The 24967-nt window shown below is 44.5% G+C and overlaps 1 protein-coding gene across 2 annotated transcripts; it reads left to right on the top strand.

Moving 5' to 3' along the window:
• Positions 1-6: 6 nt before the first annotated feature.
• Positions 7-15544, top strand: MSL3 (MSL complex subunit 3). 2 transcript variants are annotated; one of them, XM_058712327.1, is made up of 13 exons: positions 7-165; positions 1528-1610; positions 1993-2088; positions 2419-2519; positions 3302-3387; positions 3976-4098; positions 4793-4953; positions 5985-6143; positions 8038-8300; positions 8959-9068; positions 13177-13276; positions 13725-13809; positions 14733-15544. In XM_058712327.1, exons 1-13 carry the CDS (start codon positions 64-66, stop codon positions 14830-14832), a joined length of 1569 nt encoding a protein of 522 aa, XP_058568310.1. In that variant the 5' UTR covers positions 7-63; the 3' UTR covers positions 14833-15544. The 2 variants fall into 2 exon arrangements, with proteins under 2 accessions (XP_058568310.1, XP_058568311.1); XM_058712328.1 differs by lacking the exon at positions 1993-2088.
• The last annotated feature ends 9423 nt before the right edge of the window (positions 15545-24967 follow it).

Consider the following 24967-nt stretch of genomic DNA (forward strand, 5'->3'; position numbering starts at 1 on the left):
CCCCCTCCCCCACCGCGCGCGCTCCGCCCGCCCCGGAGCCTCGCCCTCCGCCACGATGAGCAAATGAGCGCGAGCGAGGGCATGAAATTTAAATTCCACTCAGGGGAGAAAGTGCTGTGCTTCGAGCCTGACCCCACCAAGGCGCGAGTGCTGTACGATGCCAAGGTGCCGCCGCGGAGGGACAGGGAGGAGGCGCGGGCCGGGGACCCCGGGACGGGTGGCGGAGGCGGATGCGGGTGCGGACGGCGGCGCGGCGCAGGGGAAGTGGCGGGGCCCGGCGCTCCATGCCGGCTGCTCCTCGGCTTGCGCGGCGCCGTGCGTGCAGCAGGGGGCGCTCGCGGGACGCTGCGCGGGGGAGTCGGGGCCCGGGCGCTTCCGCTTCCGCCGGCGCGGGGCCGCGCACGCGCCTTCGGAAACGAAACCTCGCGCGTGCAGTGTCGCGAGGCCGGGGCCGCGACGTCGGTTTGCGCACGCGACGCCAGCGAGGGCTGCGCGTCGAGGAGGCCGTTTGCCGGCGGCTTCTACCTTCGTGTTAACTCTCACGGTTCTGCGCAGTGCATCGTTGCGTGGGCTCCCGTGCGGCACCCTGACTGACCGAGCCAGGTCCTAAACTGTAGCGCCAGAGCACTGGCCGTCGACCAGCGACGTCGTTGCTCTGGAGCACCAATCGTGTCTGGGCCCGATACCTCCCGTAGGCCGGACCCCCTCCCCCCACCCCCAACCCGAGGGCAGTGTTGACCCGGAACTTTCGTTCCTCAGCGTCTTGCAGCATTTAGGTTTTCGATCCCCGACTCGCGCCCCGTGCCATCTAAATTTCGGGGGCTGGGGGATGGTGGGGAGCGGGGGGGAAAGTGAGCCATAACTGCAGCTCCTGGGGTTTGGATGGCGAGTGGGAGTGGGCCCCGTAGGCCGGGAATGGGGGCTGGCCCCGGGCCCCGGGGCCCCAGGTGCGTCTGGGCGACGCCGGCCTTGGGGGAATTCCCGAAGCCTCCGGGCTTTGTGAGTTCCGTCTTCCGGCTCCTCCCCCCGCAGCCTTGGCTGTTTGCTATCCCACCTCCCTCCCCTCCTCGAGTCTCCCCAGGGGTGACACGCCCCATCGTTTGCCCCAGGTGTTCCCTCTGGGGACTCCGCTGGGAGGGAGGGCGTAATCCTCTGCGGTCCTGGCCCTGGACGCAGCGGAGCTGGGGAGACTACAACTCCCAGAGGTCTCAGGGCTGCAGCTCTCTTGTCTGGCCTGGACTCTTGTGTTAGTGACAAGTCGGTCGGCCAATGGCTTCAGGAGCTGAACTCAGTCTCGGTATCCGAGGCCAATCGTGGGTCGGTTGGAGGGATGTTTCCTATTTTGAGGCATCCACTCAGGAAAAAAAATGGAATTGAAAGGGAAAATGTTTCAACCCAGCTTTCAGTCTAAAAAAGGAGAGAATGCGTTCTTTTCTTTTAAAAAGAGATCTGTGATCTAGTTTTCCTGATCTAGCTTGCACTAGTCTGTGTGTTCTGTCATTTGTGGACAATATTTCCTGGTTTCAGATTGTCGATGTTATTGTTGGGAAAGACGAAAAAGGCAGAAAGATTCCAGAATATCTGATCCATTTTAATGGTTGGAACAGAAGGTGAGTGTACTTGTTAAACGGGATTGAAGATTGGTCATCTTTGCAGCACAAGAACATTGCAAACTTAAGTTTTAGAAACACTTGTAGAGAAGCTTCACTTCCTGTTTCTGCTTTTTTATCAAACCTTTCCTATTCTGAAGAATGATTACTTTCAAGTCAATTGTGTTTGGATTCTGGAAACCCTAGTTATTTCTGTGCCTGAATGAGTTCCTTTTTCAGTTTATTTGCATCTTTTTTTGTGTGAATTTAAAATATTTCAGTAGTGTTCTAAAACTTCAGTACTTTTGGGACACTTCTGCTTCTGTGAGGTGCTGTTAGTATTTGTTCACACCAAACTAAAATACTGAATTTTATATCCTTTTCTCTTTTTTTGTTTGATTAGCTGGGATAGATGGGCAGCTGAAGATCATGTCCTTCGTGACACCGATGAAAATCGGAGATTACAGCGTAAATTGGCAAGGAAAGCTGTAGCTCGCCTGTAAGAATACAAAAGTCATGAAATGAATGTTATTTAGTGTGCTTTCTCTTAATGTTTCGAATTTTTTAAATATAAAAGTAAAAATACGATAGACCTGGTTTGTTAAATAGTCATATGTTTAAAGCGTGTTAATGAGGAATTGCTATTCTAACTGCCGTGTTTTCAGAGAGGTTACTGTGGAATCTTCTGAGGTGGAGATTAACATTTATGTTCTAGGATTTAATGATTTTTAGGTCCCTAAGAATCGTTGCTGTTATGTCTTGTTTGTACCTCCAGACCCATATCAGGTGGCATCGGAATTTATTTCAGCGGTGTTTGGTTTTCTTTCAGAAGAAGCACAGGAAGAAAGAAGAAACGCTGCAGGTTGCCTGGTGTTGACTCTGTCTTAAAAAGCCTCCCTATTGAAGACAAGGATGAAAATGATGAAAACTGTGAGTGGCTTGACTTCGTTTTCTCTGGCTGAAAGAACTTTTACCTCGTCCTTTTATGTCACAGGATTGAGGGGCGGATTCGCTGCAATTACAGACAGGGAACCAGTTCAAGCTCGAGCTCGTTACGTGTAATGTCTACCCGTTTTGTTTTTGACAGTAGCAGCCCATAGTATCTCATCAGTCTTGCCCGTGACCACTGCCTTCTCAGCCAGTGTCTTTCTTTGTACTAACCCCTTATGTTTCCTTCTTGCCACTTCCTGGGCCTTGACCCCAGTTACGAATGCAACAGAGAACCATAGGCTCTCCTAGGTGACCAAACACGTTTAGATCATGAACTTGTGTGGTTTTTACCTTCACTGAAATCGGTGTTACATTTCTCAAAATAAATTTCTTTTCCAAAAGGTCCAGTATTTGTGTTCAGCATGTAAAACATATGCAGGGTTGGGGCGCCTGGGTGGCTCAGTCGGTTAAGTGGCCGACTTCGGCTCAGGTCATGATCTCACAGTGTGTGAGTTCGAGCCCTGCGTGGGGCTCTGTGCTGTCGACTCGGAGCCTGCTTTGGATTCTGTGTGTCCCTCTCTCCCTGCCCCTCCCCCACCTGCAATCTGCCTGTCTCTGTCCCTCAAAAACAGATAAATGTAAAAATAAAATTTTAAATATACGCAGGAGTACAGTTAATTATTGCCAGCGGCAGGACACACGTGCCACCTTAGCGAATTATGAGTGTAAAGGTTAAGGAAGTATATGATGCCGGTTTGCCTGATATTTTCTGTTTTACCTAGCAATAAGCAGTTCCTCTGATGACAGTAGTGAAGAAAAGGATGAAGAAATAAGTGAAGAAAGTGATATTGAAGAAAAGACGGAAGTGGTATGAAGTTTTTATTGTAAAATCTCTGTCTTAGGTATATATTTAGTGGTAAAATTATGTGATAAAATTCTCCACTTGTGGATCATTTTCTAAAAATGCATTTGCTTAACCAGATATTATAGAGCTGTACTTGATTTTTATGGGAAAATAACCTTTATTTATATTTATAGTCACCGTATGAACCTCTTGGTGGCTCTTTTTACCCATAAACTGTTTGCATGAATCATGGTTACTTCTTTCTTTCCAATGAAATCATGAACTTTATTTCTGTGATGGTGATTAGTGTTTAAATGTCGTGTATCAGAGTTCCATATCTTCCGCCTGCCTTCAAAGTTAACATACATCTCACTGCCAACGCTGAAAGGAGAGAGAAGCAAAGTAAGCATTTGCAACATGCTTAGTGCCCTAAAACCCGTAAACCTGGGGCCTTTCATGTGCTTTTCTCTAGGACATGTGGCATCATTACTGGTATGAATGTTGAGGATTAACTGCGTTTGTTTCATAGTAGGCTCTCATGTGTTTGTCTTTGGATATAGACCCCCCTCCCCCTCATTATAAGTAGTTAAAGATGCAATTGTGACATTGCAGAAGGAAGAACCGGAGCCACACACAAGAAGGGAAATGGAAGAAAGGACAATAACGATAGAAATCCCAGAAGTTCTGAAGAAGAAGCTCGAGGACGATTGTTACTATATCAACAGGAGGAAACGGGTATACAGGGAGAATACATAAAACATGGATTTGTAATAGAGCTTTCATTTAGCCATATTTTGCAATCACAGACTCAAATAATTAAAAACCTTGTAAGAATGAAATTCATATTTTAAGTTTTGTACTGAGTCAGGTTCTAAAGTTCCCTGACTGTGGCATTCTTGCTGATTGCATTAAGGCGTGCAGTCTTTCCCAGCCCTGGTTGTCCATTAGAACCATCTAGGGAGCTTTGCCAAACTCCTTATGCCTGGGCTTCATTCAAGAGGTTAAGACGTAATTGATCTGTCATGGAGGCCGACTGCGAACATAGTCTCCCCAGGTGGCCCTAATTGATCACTAAGATGTGAGTCACTGCTTACATTTATTTTGAAAACTTATACTGTGATCTTCATGGGGATATGATTAGGAGAAGCAATCAAGGAGCCTCAAAGTATATTTAAAAGATTCTCCTCAAGCAGAATTGGCTTTATTTTTTTAAGATTTTATTCTTCAGTGATCTCTACACCCAGCGTGGGGTGTGAACTCACAGCCAAGGTCAAGAGTCGAATACTGTACTGACTAAGCCAGCCAGGCACCCTGAGAACTGGCTTTATTTTTGAGTTAAAAAGTTTATAGAGACAAGAGCACTGTTTCTTGGAATGTACGATTTACACAACGAGATGTGTGCATCAGATGTCTATGTTTTCATTAACAGTTAGTGAAGCTTCCGTGCCAGACCAACATCATAACTATTTTGGAGTCCTACGTGAAGCATTTTGCTATCAATGCAGCCTTTTCAGCCAATGAGAGGCCTCGGCACCATCATGCTATGCCACATGCCAATATGAACGTGCACTATATTCCAGCAGAAAAGAAGTGAGTAGTGGGGAGGGGGGGATTGGTGGCTCAGTGGCTCGCGCTCTCTGTGTATTAGAGAAGTGACTTCCATTTAGGATAGGTGACACTCTCCTTTTCTCTAATTTGGAATTCATTTAATACATCACTTAAGAATTCACTAATAATTCATTTAGTAACAAATTTAATCTCAAAATATCCCTGTTTCAAAATGCCCAATAACTTTTTAGGTGTCTGGTGTGGATACATTGAGCATATGCACTGCCTCAACACCCAAGACCTGGTTTTCTCAGTGATACAACATAGGGAGATAACTCTTTTTCCTCGAGAAGCACCAGAATGGGGGAATAACATTTTGCAAACAGCTTGTTTGCAAACAGGTTTTTATTCCAGTCAGGATTATCGTGTTCATGGCCTGTGTTCTGCATGTGGCCCAGCTCGATTAGAGTCTGCCAGGCAGAGTGTTGGATTTGAAACCAGTATTAGGAGTAGTGCATCGGGCTTGCCCCCTTCAGCTCCCGGTAATTGGGTTCTGTCCACCGTCGGCAGCGCAGGCTGCTTGGGCTCCTCATGTGACACTGAACGTAGTCATTTGTGTTCAGTGTGATGTTAAAATCACTAGTGTACTTTTTGCACTTTGTACTATAGTTTTGTGTTTGCGCTTAATTTTCTGTTGACAGCATCTATAAACTCTTTATACATATAGGTGTAACGTATAGTGTTTAACTTTAAAACACCGCCTTCTTAAAAATGTGCAACTTGGGGCGCCTGGGTGGCGCAGTCGGTTAAGCGTCCGACTTCAGCCAGGTCACGATCTCGCGGTCCGTGAGTTCGAGCCCCGCGTCGGGCTCTGGGCTGATGGCTCGGAGCCTGGAGCCTGTTTCCGATTCTGTGTCTCCCTCTCTCTCTGCCCCTCCCCCGTTCATGCTCTGTCTCTCTCTGTCCCAAAAATAAATAAAAAACGTTGAAAAAAAAATTTAAAAAAAAATGTGCAACTTGATTCTGATATTTTGGAAAGTATTTACTGCATCTGTAATCTCTTACTCTCCTAGCGTTGACCTTTGTAAGGAGATGGTGGATGGATTAAGAATAACGTTTGATTACACGCTCCCACTGGTTTTGCTCTATCCATATGAACAAGTTCAGTATAAAAAGGTGACTTCATCCAAGTTTTTTCTTCCGATTAAGGAAAGTGCCACAAACACTAACAGGTAAGTTAGCCTGCAGTCTGACTGATGTCAGCAAATAGTTGACTCTGTCTTTGAAGATTTCTGTCTGATGCTATGGGGCCAATAGGTTTGGAGGAGGAGATTGAAAGGTGGAGTTTTTTCCTGGGTTAGCCAAGTCGTTCACTTTCAAATGGCTCTGAAAGATTTTACCAAGTGAAGATTCCAGTGTGAGAACTTGGTTGGATTTTGAGCAGCTAACTCGTCTTCCCAAAGACAAGTGGGGTGAAGACACAGGGCTGAGAAGGGCGGAAGATGTGTGTTTGAATTTAGCTCCTTTACTTGCTGGTTATGTGACTTGTGGAAATGCCTTCTGAGCCTCTTCCTTTTGCCTCTGTTCAATGGAAAGAGCATTTGCCTCCTCGAGTAGTTATTATTAAATGAGAAAGTTCTCCAAGGGCTGGCCACCTTTTGCTTTGAAGTAAAGGTTAGTTCCTCTGCTGTGTCACCACTTTCTTTCCTCAGTCACCAAGCATGCCCAAATCTCTATTGTTTGGTTGAGAGAGTAGGGTCGGAGATCTCACCCTGAAGTCTGTACCTTCACTGGACAGGCTACTTCCCTGTCTTCCTGGGCCTCTTTTCCTGGAAGAGCGGCCTGTTCTCATGTTTTCTGCACCTCCATCTCCGCTCGCCTGCCTACCGTCTGCCTCTGTCTACCGCTGCCCCTGCTCATTCTGCTTCCCCAAGAGAGGGTGCTGACAGCTGCCCGCTCGCCAGACGCCATGCTCTGCTCTGGCTACCTTTCCCTTCCATCCCCTTCCTTCCCTTCGTGGCTCCTCGTTCCTGGTTTTCTGCCTGCCTCATGATCATCTCTTTTCAGCCTGCCTGCCTGCCTCCCCGCCTCTCCCATTGGTTTCACCCTACGTGAGAGGCCTGTGCAACTCCTTGAGGACCTGTGTTGATGTCCCCATGCCCTGCTTCAAACCTCAGGGTGGACTGTGTGTTCCACAAAGCTTGGCGGATGCTTGTGGCTTTTCTTTCTAGTCTTGTAGTAGTTACAGCGTAATGGAACGACACGGTATTCCTACGCTTTTTAAAACAAAATCTATTGAAGTATAGCAGACCCAGTGTTACATTACTTTGAGACGAACAGCACAGTGATTGGACAGTTCCGTACGTTATGCTGTGTTGCCCACCACAAGCACAGGTGCCGTAGTATTCTTACTCTCTTGAGTAGGGTTTCTCAACCTTGGCCCTATTGACGTTTTGAACAAGATCATTCTCTGTGGTGGGGCTTTCTTGTGCCCTGTGGGATGTTGAGTGGCAGCCCTGGCCTCTCTCCATTAGATGCCAGTAGCGCTCTGCCGGTGGTGACAGCCGAAACAGCGCTGTCTCCAGATAGTGCCAGTGTCCCCTGGCAGGGCGAGACAACATCCGATTGAGAACCATCAGTATAAGATATAAAAGGGGCATGGGGCTTTAATGCCAACATGCCTTGCAGAGTTATCAAGGGGATGTAAATGATTTAATAGGTCTGGTTACTCCCTTTTTGTTTTTTTATCTTTTCTTATATTTATTTATTTTTGAGAGAAAGAGCGTGAGTGGGGAAGGCACAGAGAGAGAGGGAGACAGAATCCGAAGCAGGCTCCAGGCTCTGAGCTGTCAGAGCCCGAATGTGGGGCTCAAACCCATAAACCGTGAGATCATGACCTGAGCCGAAGTCAGACGCTTAACCAACTGAGCCACCCAGGCGCCCCAATCCGTTTGGTTACTCCTTAAGAAGACATTTGTTTTGTCACACTTGAAAGTAAAAGTTTATAAGCCTCCTGGAGGAGAGGCAAGAGTGTTTTCAGTGTGAAGGAGGACATGTAAGAACCGCTCCGGGTTTTGCAGAGGTTCTGTGTGCCAGGTGTGTGCGATGCTCTCTCTTCTTCCGTAGAAACCAGGAGGAGCTCTCTCCGAGCCCGCCTTTGCTGAATCCGTCCACACCGCAGTCCACGGAAAGTCAGCCCACCTCCGGTGAACCAGCCACCCCCAAGAGGCGCAAGGCCGAGCCGGAAGCCTTGCAGTCTCTGAGGCGGTCCACGCGCCACTCTGCCAACTGTGACAGGCTGTCTGAGAGCAGTGCCTCTCCTCAGCCCAAGCGCCGGCAGCAGGACACGTCCGCCAGCATGCCTAAGCTCTTCCTGCACCTGGAAAAGAGTAGGTCCACTCCCAGGCGCAGGGCAGCCGTTTGCTTGTGCTTGGCCCGTGCCGGCCGCTGCTGTCCTGAAAGGAGGCTGGCCGGCAAGGGGGGCGGGGAGGGGAGTGAGGGCGAGCGCCCAGTCACAGCCACGTTCGCCCGCTCACCTGTGGGAGCTCCGCTCAGGAGTTGGCTCCAACCGAGGTTCATGAAGCATTTTGCCTATGGCCGGGAGAGAGAGGAGCCCCCACGCCTGAGCCCTGCGGTCGGATGCTTGGCACCTGCTGGTGTAGCTGGGTCTCGTGGGTCTGGTAGCGGTAGCTCCCCGTTGCCTCCCCCCAGCCCTAATCCAGCAGGCTGGGTGACCACTGCTTACTTCCCGTCCGGATGGATTTGCCTCTTCCAGGCCTCAATTCCTGTCAATGCGGGTAACGCAGTAAGTGGTCTTTTGTCTGTGGCGTCTTTCGCTCAACGTAATATTTTCAAGGTTCATCACATTGTAACATACATCAGCACTTGATTTTTTTCCCCAGATAATCGAGGTACCGGCTTTTATGGTAGGAAAGTCTTCCCATTAAAGATGAGTAACTTCTCTGCCGTCGGTAATGGTCTTCCGGCAGTCTTTGGTTCAGTTCCTGTGACTTACGAGTGAATAATTAACACCTCTTCCTTTCAAAGAGACACCTGTGCACAGCAGATCATCCTCACCTGTCCCGCTGACCCCTAGCAAGGAAGGCAGCGCAGTGTTTGCTGGCTTTGAAGGCAGAAGAACTAACGAGATAAACGAGGTAAAGCGTTGGCATTACTGCTCGGCCTCCTATGGCTGCTTGAGTCCTGTGGGAGGAAGTCGGGTTTGCTGAGAGACAGGATGTCGCTCCTGCTGTGGGTATTAACAAAATGCTTCAGATGATGATGCTAAATATTGGTTTTGGTTTCTAAAATGAGAAAATCATTAGGATTCCAGCCCTGTGCTTCTGCTCATCTCTCAAGTAAGCACGACTGTTGAAATATGAGTACTTTCATTTTATGTAACAAGCATCAGCACACTTGTTGTGCAAAAGTCCAGAGAGTAAATATTGGAGGCTTTGTGGGCCACATGGTCTCCTTCAAGAGTACCTGATTCCAAAAGCATCCATAGACACTATGTAAATGAATGGGCGTGCTGTGTTCCAATAAAACTTTATTTAGAGACACCAAAATTTGAATAGCAGATCATGTTCGTGTTATGAAACATGGTTATTCTTGTGTTTTTCCAATCATTTAAAAATAAAAAATTCGTTCTTAATAGTAATATTAGTAACCATCCCTTTGTGGGCATGCTGTATGTCAGCATCGTGCCAGGCACTTGTCCTAAATCACCTCAGATTTTCTAGAACAACCTTGCCACCAGGTTTTCGTTTTACAAATGGGGAAACTTTTCATTTAAAAATTCTGTTTTTAAGACCGGTTAACTGATGTGTAGGTAGTGAGTGTTTCAGGGGTTCAGGAGGCGTCTTAGTCTACTGGGATATTTTGTGAATCTCACTTAAGTAGGATTTCCTTGTTTCTGTGCACGACTTTACTAGGCAAGGAGAACACTAAGTGATGAAGGTTGGCATACTTTTTCTGGAAAGGGTCAGATTGTAAACATTTTCAGGGTTGTGTACCATACGGTCTCTTTCGAGGTTAGCCAGCTCTAGTGTCATGTGAGAGGGCTACAGACCACTCGTAAGTGAGGGGGTATGTCTGTGTGCCCCCACGATTCATTCATGGACACTGGTAATTGAATTTCATATCATTTACACGCCCTGAAACACTATTCGTGTGATTTTACTAGCCATTTAAAAATACGACAACCATTTTTATCACAAGGGCGTTTGGGCTGGATTTGGCACAAGGCCTTACTTAGTTGGCTGGCCCTTGATAGAAAAACTGGAAAACTTAATTTGTTTTACGATGACATTGAGGGAAGATTAGGAAATTCCTAGGATGAGCAGTCCCTGACATCCTGTTCCTCAGACACGGCCCTGCAGGTGTTATTCAGGAGAGTCCTGTTTCTCAGAAAAGGCAGGGGAATATTCAGGCAAGGCCATTCCCACTCAGGTGAGCAGTGCGAGCCCACCATCTAGTGGTCACAGGTCCAGCCACAGGCCCTAGTAGAACAGGATTTCTAGTGAATGGTTGGAGGGTGCAACAGGCTCCCAACAGTGACTCCTGAGGCCTTAGTGAACTCCCCCCTCGTAAGTGCCTCTATCTTCGTGTGTTGTAACCAAAGCCCTGCATCCGCCTCCCCTGAGACTCTCTGCCATTGCTGTTTGCTGGCCTGCATCGGGGGAGAGTCTGGATGCACACCTTTCTCATCAGTACTCACGGGTGGTTCTCTGTATGCCCCTGCTGAGACTGCCTCTGCTAGAAACCTGTTCTCCTCCGTGAGACTTACCTTCAGTTAATAGGAGGTGATACGCTGCATTGAAACGTGCAGTTGAGCGAGTGAGGCCGACTGCCCGCTAACCAGCCGAATGGCCTGCTGTCGTACACACGTGCGTTTCATGGTTCCGGTGATTGCAGATTCCTCCACGTTAACTTTAGGTGTCACTGTCAAGACAGTTGCCGAGTTTCAGGTTGAGGTGCCGGGCGTGGAAGAATGATGCCGAAACCAAATCGCCACCCTCAGTGATCTGCGCCACGGATGGGTGGGGTGGGTGAGTGAGGCCAAAGCCGAAGCTAGGACCTTAGCATGGAGTGCCACAGAGCCGTGGCGAGACTCACTAGCTTCTCCAGTTTCATCGTGTTAAATTGAGTACATCAGCCTTTCTGGGGTCGTTTGGGCATCCTTCTGCTTTGTCTTGTGGAGGATTTCCTTTGGCTCTACTGTTTCCAGATTAAACTTGATAGATCCCAAAAGGCAAAGCAGCAACTCAGGAGAATAGATCTATAATTTGCTAAAGTATTTCTGTGGAATCTCATCAGAGCACTTTTATTTATTTTTTTAATGTTTATTGTTTTTGAGAGAGGGAGAGAAGGAGACAGAGGGTCTGAAGCAGGCTCTACGCTGACAGTAGAGAGCCCGACACGGGGCTTGATCTCACAAAGCATGAGATCATGACCTTAGCTCAAGTTGAACGCTCAACCAACTGAGCCACCCGGGCGCTCCTCATCAGAGGGTTTTTAAATACAGCTCTGCATTTCTATTTGGATAATGTGCTCTCAGAAGTCTGGTGTATTGTTTTTGACAGAAAATAATTAGCTCTATTACTTGCTTAGTAAGCTTGGCTATTAGAAACAGAACAAACAAGTTTGCCCTCACTAAATAATATTCAACATCTCATTCTGAAACTGTTAGGATGAGAATTTCGCTTATGGTAAAAGGTGGGATGGTATCTGATTTATGGAAAATAGGTTAGTCGATAAATGTTGGTAAAACCAGGAATCCAACTAGGGGGAGGAAAATAGTTGAATTTATTCCTAACACCTTGTAAAATTCTAAAATTTTATTAGGGTAAATTCCAAATGGATCCAAGTTTTATTTTTTTTTCAACGTTTTTTTTTGTTTTTTTTTTTTGTTTTTTTTTTTTATTTTTGGGACAGAGAGAGACAGAGCATGAACGGGGGAGGGTCAGAGAGCGAGGGAGACACAGAATCGGAAACAGGCTCCAGGCTCCAAGCCATCAGCCCAGAGCCCGACGCGGGGCTCGAACTCACGGACCGCGAGATCGTGACCTGGCTGAAGTCGGACGCTTAACCGACTGCGCCACCCAGGCGCCCCCCAAGTTTTAAATGTAGAAAAATAAAACCATAAAACACCAGGAAAAAAAAAAAAAATAAATAAATAAATAAATAAATAAATACAGCTCTGACTTTAACAAAACCTTATATCCATCCCCAGTTCTGAAATTGAAAAAGAAGGAAAAGAAATCAATTCCCAGGGTTGCAGTCTATTTTCACTTGATTCAGTGGGTCAGATTAGTTTCCAAAGTCAATCAAATATATTAGGAGATTAGAAAAACCTTAAAACATGTCTGGGTTACTTTTTACCACTTCATTCTCTAATATGGCATGATTTTCAAGAAAGGAAAAGAGACAAAATGACCAGAACAGTTACAGCTAATTTATAGGTAGTAGCTGTTGGAATCTCACTTAAGTAGGATTTCCTTGTTTCTGTGCACGACTTTACTAGGCAAGGAGAACATTAAGTGATGAAGGTTGGCAAACTTTTTCTGGAAAGGGTCAGATTGTAAACATTTTCAGGGTTGTTGTAGGAAATCAAATAAATTTATTGTTAGAATTTTTAGGTGATTAGAAGTATCTCCATGTTGCCAAGGAAGGTGGGTCCTCGTGTGCTTGGTTTAAAAGGCAAAAATATTTTGAAAAAGTTGCCGTAGGAAACTATAAGATACATGCTGACACGTAATCCATGTGGGAAACACGTGCCTTTATCCTCCCCAACTCCCTAAATCATAATTCCACCAATAAGACATGAACATTGAACATTTTGGTATGTACTTCTACTTGGTAATTTTTCTCTATTTACATAATCATACACATCATATTGTGTATTTTTTGCAAGCGTTCTTTTGAACTTTGTTATTTTGTAGTTTTTGGTTCTCTTCAACATAAAGCATTATACTGGCCTATATGCTGAGATCATGCCCTTAAATGGCTTCGTGGGAAAGCTAGAGGAGTGGCTTTCAAACTTCTACACTGGTTTGTTATTATTGTGTACTCCCATTTTCTGGTCCAGCTGTGAAGCAACTCATGAGGCACCACAAGGACAGGAAGCTTGGGAGTGAGAATGTCACGCTGCATGCGAGACTGAGAACCTCACAGCATGTGTATTTCTGTTGCGATTCCAGATTTTGAGATCTCTTGGTAACAGTGTTAAGATGCAACAATTCATGCAACTCATGCTTTTCCCAGGTCCTCTCCTGGAAACTGGTACCGGACAGTTACCCCCCAAGTGACCAGCCGCCTCCACCCTCTTACATTTATGGGGCACAACACTTGCTACGATTGTTTGGTGAGAAGTCCCTGGCCCCTGCTTTCTTCTTCCTTTTTTTTTCCACTTTGGGTTTTTTTTTAAGGTTATTTATTTTTTTTTTTAACAATCAAACTCGTGACCCCAAGATCAAGAGTCGCACATTCTTCCAACTGAGCCGGCCAGGTGCCCCTCCAGTTTGGTTTTCACACCCTTATTCTTTTATGTACAGCTTGTAATTTTGAGGGTCTAAGAAAAAGCATTGAAAAATGACCTCTTTAAAAAAGGCACTGAATGAATCTTAAATTTCATAAAAATGGTGTTTGTATCATTTGTACCACTACCCTGTGTTCAGTAAGACTTTTTGGTTCTATCTGATAACGTAGATGTTAATTTCAGCTTGAGCAGGATAAATAAGGACCCTCAGTATGTCCTACTCATTGCCAGAGTCTGCTGATTGTAAATGGTTTGGGTTTTATTTTTAATGCAGTGAAACTTCCAGAAATCCTTGGAAAGATGTCCTTTTCTGAGAAGAATCTGAAGGCTTTACTGAAGCACTTTGATCTCTTTCTTAGGTATTTTGATTTCTTTTTTATTATCTTTTATATATCTTTTCTGAACTTCTCCGTAACAGCGGTGGAAGCTAATAATCTGTGTGGTATTTTTAATAGTCGCAGTATTACCTAAGTATGATTGGTTCTAACTGTAATCGTAACATAGGGGGGTTTTGGAAATTTTTTTTCTGTAATTTATCTGTGTTCTGAGTCCAGGATGTTCATTGTATTGAGGTAAAATTTTTTGTGTCACACTTGAAGAATCCAGTTGGGTAACTGTGAATAGAAAATTAAATTTTTACAGTAGAAGTGTTTAAGATTGATAGTAATTTAGTTTTACATTTTTTCTTTATAAGTACCTTAAGTATTAGACTTTTTTTGTGTGTGTACATAAACCTAAATATTAGCATTTACAGGTTGGGTTTTTGTGTTTATTTTTTAAAGTTTATTTTTGAGAGAGCAGGCGCATGAGAAAGAGAATCCCAAGAGAATCTCCACGCTGTCAGCACAGAGCTCAACGCAGGGCTTGACCTCACGTACTGTGAGATCATGACCTGAGCCAAAATCAAGAGTCAGACACTCTACCGACTGAGCCACCCTGGTGCCCCTATCGTTTGTTTTTATAACATGAAAATGTAGAAGTGGTCAGAACGCTTTTTTGCAGGAAGCGTTTGTATAAGGCAGCCTGCCACCTAGTGGAGTTTAGATTGTTTCTATTTGTACACTTGATAGTGGAAGGGTTCTGATGAAATGGTAATTTACTGCAGAAGCCAGATACGTGCAATGAAAGTAATCTGTATATAGAAATCAAAATCATGTTCATTTTTTTTCTTTGGAATACCGAGAAGGGGTGAAATGTTAGAGTGCTTGCAAGTTAAAATTTTGCTTGCTGGTGTTCAGCCCTTACTGTAATGATCATCGGGGCAATGTTTTTCTTCTTCCAGGTTTTTGGCAGAATACCACGATGACTTCTTCCCGGAGTCTGCCTATGTTGCTGCCTGTGAGGCACACTATAGCACCAAGAACCCCAGGGCGATTTATTAAAGTTTTGATGGTTCTGGAAAAACATCTTGTCTGTCTAGCTTTGTGCTCTAGGTTCGCAGTGAAGAGTGAAGGTCTGAGGATATGGTGGGCCTTCTTTACAGGGCTGAGACAACAGCCACCCCCGGGGCTCTGGCGGAGGTGGGCCCGTTTGTTTGAGTTGCTTACATCCTGTAGTTACTCTGTAAAGGTTTACTTCCTGGGTGCCTGAACGGCCTCCAACATCTGACCCTTGCCACTGTACATGTCATCTGTGACAGCAGTTAAGGAACAGCTGTGTTCACAGTGAAACATTAATGGAAGTATGTATAGGTTAGGCTGTTTTAGTAGATGTTGGAATTGTTTGTTAGCAATGACCACGTTTTTTAGTTACTCACTAGCATTAAGCAAAATTGTTTTCCAAACTGTTTTCATTCTTGTGACGAGGCTCAACAGCTCTGTCCACCAAATTTCAGTTTTGCTTGGAAATCACAAAATAGTCCCAAAATATTTTAGAGGGAATTGATATCGATGGCAAAAGAAAATTTGCAGCCCCACACTTGCTTGTTATAGTTCCTTTCGTCCAAAACCTTATTTTTGGTGATCTAAATAAAGTGTTGCCTCTCTTGTTTGAGATTTTACAGCTATACTTTGTTGTGTAATGTTATGGTTCCCTTTCTGTAAAACCTTATTTTTGGTGATCTAAATAAAGTGTTGCCCATCTTGTTGCAAAGAAGCAGGAGTTTTCACTCTGGTCTTGGCCTCTTTGTTGCAGAGGGAGAGTGAGGTAACCTCTTGACTAATAACTTTTTGTTGTACTTTTGTGCCTGCTTTGTTAAGGCCTTTTGTTTTCTATCCCTCTGTGATTTTGCCCCACTTGATGGCTTGACCAGAAGGTGACTACTGGGAGATGCTGCACGCTGGGCTGGGCCAACACATTTCTCCTCCGTCGTTACCAGCTGACAGTCTCTGAAGACACCTTTCTAATCCTCATTATAGTCTCTCTTGTGCCTCCCTCTCCCCCAGGTCGCTTCACAAAGTTGTAATTCAATTAAAGGGGTACCAGTACCATACTAGCCTTGACTGTGGTGCCTGCCTTTTCTTACAGCTCAGTTCAGTGGACTTTAACTTCCAAAGACCACTGCTCATGAATGACAAAGGCCACAGGGAATTTTTTTAAAAATCTAAAATGGCTCAATGGTTCCATCAAAGAGATTTCTGCAAGTACTGACCAGTGAGATTCAGAACCTGTAAACCAGAGTAAACATCATCTTAGTGCAGTTAGTTGCTAAGTAAGACTCAAGTCTTTGGTGTCTAATCTGGACTAGAACTATACTTCCTACTGTGTTTCATCCCATTTGGTTTATGCAGTGCCTGTTTAAATCTGGTGTACCTGCAGTGTGCTTGAATTGTTAGAAAAGTTTAATCTGTAATTACTCGTGGCCCAGAAAAGAAAAAAAATTTTTCCCTTACAAGAATCTTCTTAAGTGTCCCCAGTGAAATGAACACAGACTATCTGTTGGAACATTTTTTTTAATGTTTATTTTATTTTTGACAGACCGAGTGAGAGCAGGGGAGGGGCAGAGAGAGAAGGGGACACAGAATCTGAAGCAGGCTCCAAGTTATGAGCTGTCAGCATAGAGCCTGACATGGGGCCCAAACTCACGAACCATTAGATCATGACCTGAGCTGAAGTCGGGTGCTTAACTAACTGAGCCACCCAGGCGCCCCAAGGAACATTTTTTTTTATTATGAATCTAATTTATTGTCAAATTGACTTACGTACAACACCCAGTGTTCATCCCAGCAAGCGCCCTCCTCAGTGCCCATCACCCATTTTCCCCTCTCCTCACTGCCCCCATCCCCCCTCAGTTTGTTCTCTGTATTTATAGAGTCTCCTGATTTGCCTCCCTCCCTCTCTGTTTGTAACTATTTTTTCTCCTTCCCTTCCCCACGGTCTTCTGTTAAGTTTCTCAAGATCCACATATGAGTGAAAACGTGATAATATCTGTCCTTCTCTGACTGACTTATTTCACTTAGCACAATAGCTTCCGGTTCCATCCACATTGCTGCAAATGACAGGGTTTCATTCTTTCTCATTGCCAAGTAGTATTCCATTGTATATATAAACCACGTCTTTATCCATTCATCAGTTGATGGACATTTAGGCTCTTTCCATAATTTGGCTATTGTTGAGAGCGCTGCTGTAAACATTGAGGTACACAATCATCCTCAATGCAGAAAAACCGAGAGCTCTCCCCCCTGAGATCAGGAACACGACAGGGATGTCCGCTCTCAGTGCCGTTGTTTAACATAGTGTTGGAAGTCCTAGCACCAGCAATCAGACGACAAAAGGAAATCAAAGGCATCAAAATTGGCAAAGAAGTCAAACTTTCACTTTCGCAGATGACATGATACTCTACACGGAAAACCCGAAAGACTCCACCAAAAGACTCCGAGAACTGATATATGAATTCACAAAGTCGCAAGGTACAAAATCAATGTACAGAAATCAGCTGCATTTTTATACACTAATAATGAAGCAAGAGAAAGAAATAAATTGATCTCATTTACAATTGCACCAAGGGACATTTTTTTTTAATGTTTATTTTTGAGAGAGGGAGAGGTTGCTTGCGAGCTGGGGAAAGGCCTAGAAAGAGGGAGGGACACAGAGGACATGAAGTAGGCTCTGAGCTATCAGTGCAGAGCCCGACACAGGGCTCAAACTCACAAACTGAGATCATGACCTGAACTGAAGTCAGATACTTAGCCTACTGAGCTGCCCAGGTGACCCTCTCTTGGAACATTGCAATAATTACACACCTTGAGTTTACCATTTATTCTGTTTCTAGTAATGAGATACTATTTTCTTCCCACAAGGCATTTCCTAACCATAACTTCCTTTAAGCTAATTATTTGGAGCTTGGGTTGATTTAAATATCTTCAAAATGTCCCTTGATTGTATATTACTAATAATTTTTCAAATAATTCATCACTTAAAAATATGATTTAAATGTCTGGACAGTTCTCATCAGAATTACACTTCATCCTCTTGTCAATTTTTAAATTGTTACTTGCCTAAACTGCCAAACCTTGCAATTAAGTATCATGTTCATCATGTTAATGTTTTCAAGTCCTTTAAAGATGTATCGAAAATAATATTTTAGTAACTTGTGTATCAGGTCCTTGTACTATCAGGCCCTTGGACTTTGAAAAGGACATTCAAGAACAACGACAAAAACAAAAACACTCCTGAACAGAAGTAGATTTATAAATCATTTCACAGAACAGTGTACACAAAAACAAAAGAAAAAATTATCAGGGCGCCTGCCTGGCTCAGTCGTAAAGCATGTGACTCTTAATTTCAGGGCCATGAGTTCAAGCCCCACATTGGGTGTGGAGCCTACTTAAAATGTAAAAAAACATTTTAAAAATTACTAATTTATAAAAGTTGACGTCTGTCATAAGACTTTATTATCAACTCTGTAAACATTTGAGGAAGTGAAGTCACCCAGTTTTTCCATTATTGTTTTAATAAGTCGGTGGCCTCTGCCTTTTAATATTTAGCTTGTCAAATAAGTTTATCTGAACATTTATTGACAACCACCTCCTGGGATACCAAAAACTGTGCTAGGTATTGGAAAGATAAGGGCAACTGAGATATGATCTGGGGCGTCTGGGTGGCTCAGTTGCTTAAGTGAATGACTCTTGGTTTCGACTCAGATCATGATCTCATGGTTCACGAGTTCGAGCTCCACACTGCCAGTACGGAGCCTGCTTGGGATTCTCTCTCTCTGCCCCTGCCCTGTGCTCGTTCTCTCTCTCGCTATCTCTCTTGCTCTTTCTCTCCTTCCCTCCCCCTCTCAAAATAAGTAAACTTTAAAAAATTTTCAGAATAAGATACAATCCTTGCTGGGGAATATACTTAAGATTGATTCCTCCTTAACTTCTATATCAAGGAAGTGTGTCACTTTAACCAGTTCTTGATTTTAAACAGTATAATGTAACCATAAATGGCAACATTTTCCAAAATTAACCTTCCCATTGTGCAAGAAACAATGGATAATTCTCTTAATTAATTGGTATGTGGATGTCAGTTTAGGTAGGTTTGATTATTAAGTTTTCACTATTGAAAAATCTGGCAAGATGATGTTAAGGGACTTGATATCCATTGGGGAAAGGAGTTTCAACAGATTAAAATTAAAAGCAGTTGGGGCACCTGGGTGGCTCAGTCGGTTGAGCATCTGACTTCGGCTCAGGTCATGATCTCACGGTTCATGAGTTTGAGCCCTGTGTTGGGCTCTGTGCGGACAGCTCGGAGCCTGGAGCCTGCTTCCGATTCTGTGTTTCCCTCTCTCTCTGCCCCTTCCCTGCTCATGCTCTGTTTCTATCAAAAATAAATAAACAATAAAAAAATTAAAATTAAAAGCAGTAATTTGGGGAGATTGTGTTTACTTCACAATGAGAAAAGACTCCTCAATAAACCAATTAAATCTTTTTTTTTCTTTTTTTTTTTTTTTTTAAGCAATGCAATTGGAAAAACACCCTTTTACTCTAGCTTCTTTTTGTCTTAACGCTTGTGCCAAATTCTTCCTGATGCTCATCTGGGACAAATCCTTAGTGCATATTTAAGCTAATTGAGTTGGGTCATTTTTACCTAGTTTCAGTAAAAAGAGAATACTACTTCCTGCCTCTCTGTTCTCTGGAATCCACCTAAACTCCAAGTGAATTTGCAAACGGCCATTTCTTTGCCTCGGCTTTTCCTCTGATTGATGAACAGAATGTAAGTGCCCTGTGAACGTCCACAAGGCCTGGGATGAAGCTCCTCTCTAGCCCAGATCATCTTCTCAAGATTCTTCTACATGTTGCCGATGTGCCTCGCGCATTAAAAGCGTACATGTTGTATCTGTCCTCACACAGCAAGGGCTACAATTAGCATCAGTGGGTGAATAAGCAAGTGTTCACGTGGTGGTAGACAGTTGGCTGTGAACTCAGGAGAGTGGAGATTTCTGAGGACAAAAGGAAGAGAAAAGCGGCCAAGGGCCTGCTTTACAAAATTGGGGTGTTTGGGCTGGATAGTGCGTGGTGGAAGCCTCCCCCCTAAAGCTCTGTAAGATAACTCTGCTGAAATGTCGACCATTCACTTAAAGCTTGAGGAAATGGAGTTGTGGCCTTGACCCTCTGTGGAGATGGGTTGTCAGGCTGAGACTGACCTCTAGGCAGGAGGGGCAAGAGCCACAGCACCCCAAGAGTTGGTTCATATGTTCTGTCACTTATCAAAAGGGTTCTAGGAGAAGGCAGGCACAAAAGGTCACATATTATATGATTCCATTTCTACAAAATGTCCAGACTAGGCACACCATAGGGACGGAAAGTAGACCAGTGGTCGTTAGAGGGTGGGGAGAGAAGGGAATTGGAACTGACCACTAATAGTTCTGACGTCTCCTCGGGGTGGTAGAATATTCTGGAATTAGTCGTGATTGTGTACCACTCTGTGAATTTACTAGAAACCACTGGATTGTCTGCTTTTAAAAGGTGATTTTTACAGTATATGAATTATATCTCAGTTGAAACAGGGAGATCCAGGGATTGGCTGTGCCTGCAACTCAAGAAAAATCCACCATGAAAATGCATTTTTGAGAACTGCAAAGCTGTTTGCTCCAATACTTCAGCATGGCTTCTTTAACGCACCGTTGCCCCGCGCAGGCCGACGTTCCTTTTCTCACTCCACTGAGTTCACTCTTCACCTGAAGGTCAGAAAACCAGTGCTGTGCCTTCATACGATTTCCTTTGTGAGCAAATACGGAGCTGACAGGTCTTCAAACTTCTTTGACCTCCAAATTCTGCATGGCAGAGCGGAGGGAGTAAGTAAATACTGATATTATGACATAAGCAAAAAAGGTTCACAAGCAGCAGAGGTTAGTAACCGCAAAAATAGCATGCATTGAGAATAATGCCAGTACGCATTCACCAGTCTTCATGTTTCGGAATTTCTTTGCAACGTCAATCTTTATCCTTCCAGAAGGTCGTGAAAAATCATAGGTAGGAAAGCGTTCGACTGTGTTTTTCTATTGATTGTACTTTTCTCACTCAGATTTACAACTTTCGGTGGAATGATTTAATAAGTCATTTAGAGATCTGCTTTGGCACAAGGTAAATTACACCAGCCTGCTGATTCTATTTACTGCTCCGTCTTCACTATTGTAAAGGTGACTTCTGAGACCATTACTCTCCAGAAAATGATTTGGGGTGAGATGACTTGTGAGCTGTATAGAAACACACCTATTAATGTTAGAGGAGAAAGGCTGTTCCAGTGTGTTCGGGCAGTACGTAAAACGAAGTCTAAAAACCAAAAATGCTCTATTGGAGAGAAGCCTAGTAAGATTTTCCTTTGATTTACAATAATTCATCTTATCGTTTATATTCCGCAGCATGTAAAGCTTAACCAATCATAGCATTGAAACCCTTTGTTAATTTCGTGGTCCAGAAGAAGCCATGGTGTGGTAGGTAGATTGAAAAATGTTTCTAAATCTTTACACACAAACACACACACAACCGTGTCTCTATCCTTCATCTTTCAAAGGCGAATTTTTAGTTTCTCTTATCAAGAGTTAGGATCTATTTTCCTTCCCCTTGAATTTGGTCTGGCTTTTATTTTTCTTGGGCTGACGGCTGACTTTCAATAGATCACAGCAAGAGGAGTGTTCTGCCCAGTACAAAACCCAGATTAGTCTGGCCTGGGGATTTGCTCTAGCCAAGAAAATAGGGCGGGAGTGCTTCCCTTCCCTTCTCTCCCTCGGAACCTTACTGAGATGTGAAACGACCCCGGGCTAACCTGCTGGACGATAAGAGACATATTGCCTAGTTATCCTCTTCTCATCACCCAACCAACTACCGGCCAACTGCCCCACACGCGAATGAAACCCTTTCAGACCAGCCAACCCCCAGCCTACCTACGAGTCCACTATAGATGCGTACATAAGCCACCCCAAATCTTCCAGACCTGGCCTAGGTTAGCAGAACCACCTGGTTGGCCTCTACATTGTTGATCAATAATGAACACTTACTGTTTTAAGCCACTGTCGGGGCACCTGGGTGGCTCAGCCGGTTGAGTGTCCGACTTCGGCTCAGGTCATGATCTCGCGGTCTGTGAGTTCGAGCCCCACATCGGGCTCTGTGCTGGTAGCTCAGAGCCTGGAGCCTGCTTTCGATTCTGTGTCTCCCTCTCTCTCTGCCCCTCCCCTGCTCATGCTCTGTCTCTCTGTCAAAAATAAATAAACATTAAAAAAAATTAAAAAAAAAAAAGATAAGCCACTGTATTTTGGGGCGGTTTGCTATACAGCGATATAGCTGTATCTTTGTGGTGTATATGTTTTGCATCCTATCTATGGAAGAGCTCGAGCTTCATTGCCTTAGCTGAAAGAGCTGAAATTCTGGTATGTTCAGAGGCCATCAGCTAACCAAGGGACCATGTACCTGCTCCTGCTCCCGCTCAGGTAACAAGGAAGAAATGGATAGAGACCACAACCTATCTTTGGGATTTGGTAGCTAGCACAACGTGGGTTTTATTCTGTAAGAAATTTAGTTTGCAGAAAACTCAAGAGGACATAGAATATGTTTTCACCATAAAATTAACAACTATTATTATTTTGTAAGATCTGTTTCCAGCCACTGTTTTAAAACCAAATAAAACATTTGTTGCTGCCTGGATCTCAATCCCCAGCCCTTCTCCCAGAGGTGATAATTCCCTGAGTTTGGTGTAGTGTGGACTTGTATTGTGCACATGGGATTTCTCGGTCTCATACTCTACATCTTGTTCCTGACATGTATTGATGCGTATTTACACATATACATGTACGTATAACAGAAATATGTGTGTATATAAGTACATCAACCTGTGTTTTTACATATATACGTATTTAATTTAATCCTGTTAACTGCCGCAGAAGATGATCACATGGATATAAAACCTTTTATTAATTACCTTACCATTGTTGGACGTTCAGATTGCTTCTGAGTCCCCCTTTTACTAACAGTGCTGCAAAGAACAGTGCTTGTACGCAGGTCCTTGTATTCAAACAGCAGTCATTCTGTGGGTCATATGCCCAGAATTGCTGGGTGCTCAGACACATGCTTTTTCACATTTTCTAGAGTCTAGAGTTACCCTGTTGGACAGGGAGCTGGCTTTATCAGAGTTTCTGGGTGTTCAGTTTCAGGGCGGTTGTCTTGTGGGACAGATTTATAACACTGGGAGCTAAAAAGAAACTTGAAAACTTGAAATCTCGGAAACATTCTCCACATTGCCTCATCTCATATCGCCCGCTCCCCCCTGCCCTGTGTTTTTGTGTAGTGTTGGGGATTATTTGGTGGTCTCATAGAAATTAGAAATAAATAACTTCATGGTGGTACAAAGCAGGGTAGGAGTTGATGATCTGCTACTTTGCTCACAGGGCAACTGTCAATGACACCGTGGAAAGGAGTTGATTGGCCATGTGAGGAATATTTCAAATATTGCATGGAACGGGGCAAATGCACCACATTAGGTCATTTCTGAGGGGTATCAGGTTCATTATTCAATAAGGCAAACCAGGGGCGCTTGGGTGGCCCAGTCGGTTAAGCAGCCGACTTTTGGTTTCGGCTCAGGTCATGATCTCATGGTGTGTGAGTTCGAGACCTGTGTTGGGCTCTGTGCTGATTCTCTTTCTCTCCCTCTCTCTCTCTCTCTCTCTCTCTCTCTCTGCCCCTTCCTCCCCGCCCCCCACTGCTTGTGCTCCATCTTTCAAAAATAAATAAACTTTTTTTTTAAGAATAAGGCAAACCAGTTCTTTTGGCTTTCTCAATCGCGAGGTCAAGTCTAAAAACCTGCATTTTCACATTCCAAGACATGAGATGGTAAACATACTATGCCAGGATCAAGGTTAGGTCAAACAATATCGTCTCTGTAAGGGAGAGAAAATCATTCTTGTTGTTTAAGGAGTAAATGGCTGAATGTTCTTAGATTTTACACATCCCCTGTCAAAAGTGAATTAGAACATAAGAAGCCTGTCCTCATAATAAATGTGCTTCTCAACCAATTGTGTGTGCCCTTTGTCCTTTGGGTTCAGTCCAGACCAGCTGATCATAATAGGATGATGTCAACCTCACCTTATTGCTTTCAGTGTGTAACCGTATCTGAGAGCTGCCTGAAGTTTCTCGATTTATGTCAGGTTACATTATAGGCGCTCTGTAACGCAGCTGCTCTTAGTTTAAAAATTTTATAACTGGCGATAAGAATTTCTGGCTAGTGGAAGTAATACTCTATCGTGACTTTTGTATAGCAGAATGAGGAGAAATAAATCTGTTGAAAAACTACATCCTTGTCCTCAAATTTCCAAGCTAGGCGGATCACAAAATCATGATTAAAATGAGCAAGAAGATAATATTAATGAAGTAAACTGCGTGCTCCCAGAAAGCACTCTAATAGGAACATATGGGGACGCCTGGCTGGCTCACTCGGTACAGCACAGCAAGCGACTCTTGATCTCGCGGTGGGGGGGGTCATGAGTTCAAGCCCCACGTAAGCCGTAGAGCTTCCTTAAACGGAGTTAATACACAATAATAAGAGGAACATCTGATGCTCGTTTTCTAGTTCTGTTCTTTAAGATTTTTGGAAACAAGGCTCTGGTTTGGGAAACAGCCAGCGTATTGTGCACACCTGAGGGAAATTTTATAAAGAGGTTTCAGGCGCTGGCCCGTTTTTCAGTGATGAGCTGGCCGCCCCAAATCCACCGCTCTGGGCTGGGCTCTGTGTTTGCGAAAACGCGACGGTGCAAAGCAAGCTCCGGTGACGCGGGCTTGCTTCCCGTTTCTGCCAGGGGAGGGCGCCCGAGAGCAAGGGAGAGCGGGCGGGCTCGCGTCTCCCCGCCCCGACGCTAGGGCAGCTGGCCCCCCGCGCGCCGGCGGCCCGCCTGCAGCCCACACCTGCCCTCGGTCCTTCCAGAAGCAGCCTCCTGGGAGGCGCCCCTTCCTCAGAAGCCCCTGCTCTGAAGCCCTGGTCCCAGCAGCGGCCGGGCAGCAGCGCCCCTTCCTGCACAGGTAGCCACATGTCTAAAGGCTTTTAAAGTTCTTGATACATTTGCGAATTGCTTTCCAGATGAGTTCCTATGATTTACACCCTCGC

This window comes from Neofelis nebulosa, chromosome X, assembly GCF_028018385.1.
Source record: "Neofelis nebulosa isolate mNeoNeb1 chromosome X, mNeoNeb1.pri, whole genome shotgun sequence".
NCBI classification, from domain to species: Eukaryota; Metazoa; Chordata; class Mammalia; order Carnivora; family Felidae; genus Neofelis; species Neofelis nebulosa.

Excerpts from the sequence above, each read along its gene's own strand:
- MSL3 (XM_058712327.1), top strand. The coding sequence starts at position 64 with ATGAGCGCGAGCGAGGGCATGAAATTTAAATTCCACTCAGGGGAGAAA. Across the intron at positions 4,099-4,792 it reads ATATCAACAGGAGGAAACGG|TTAGTGAAGCTTCCGTGCCA; the intron begins GTATACAGGGAG and ends TTTCATTAACAG. Across the intron at positions 4,954-5,984 it reads TATATTCCAGCAGAAAAGAA|CGTTGACCTTTGTAAGGAGA; the intron begins GTGAGTAGTGGG and ends TTACTCTCCTAG.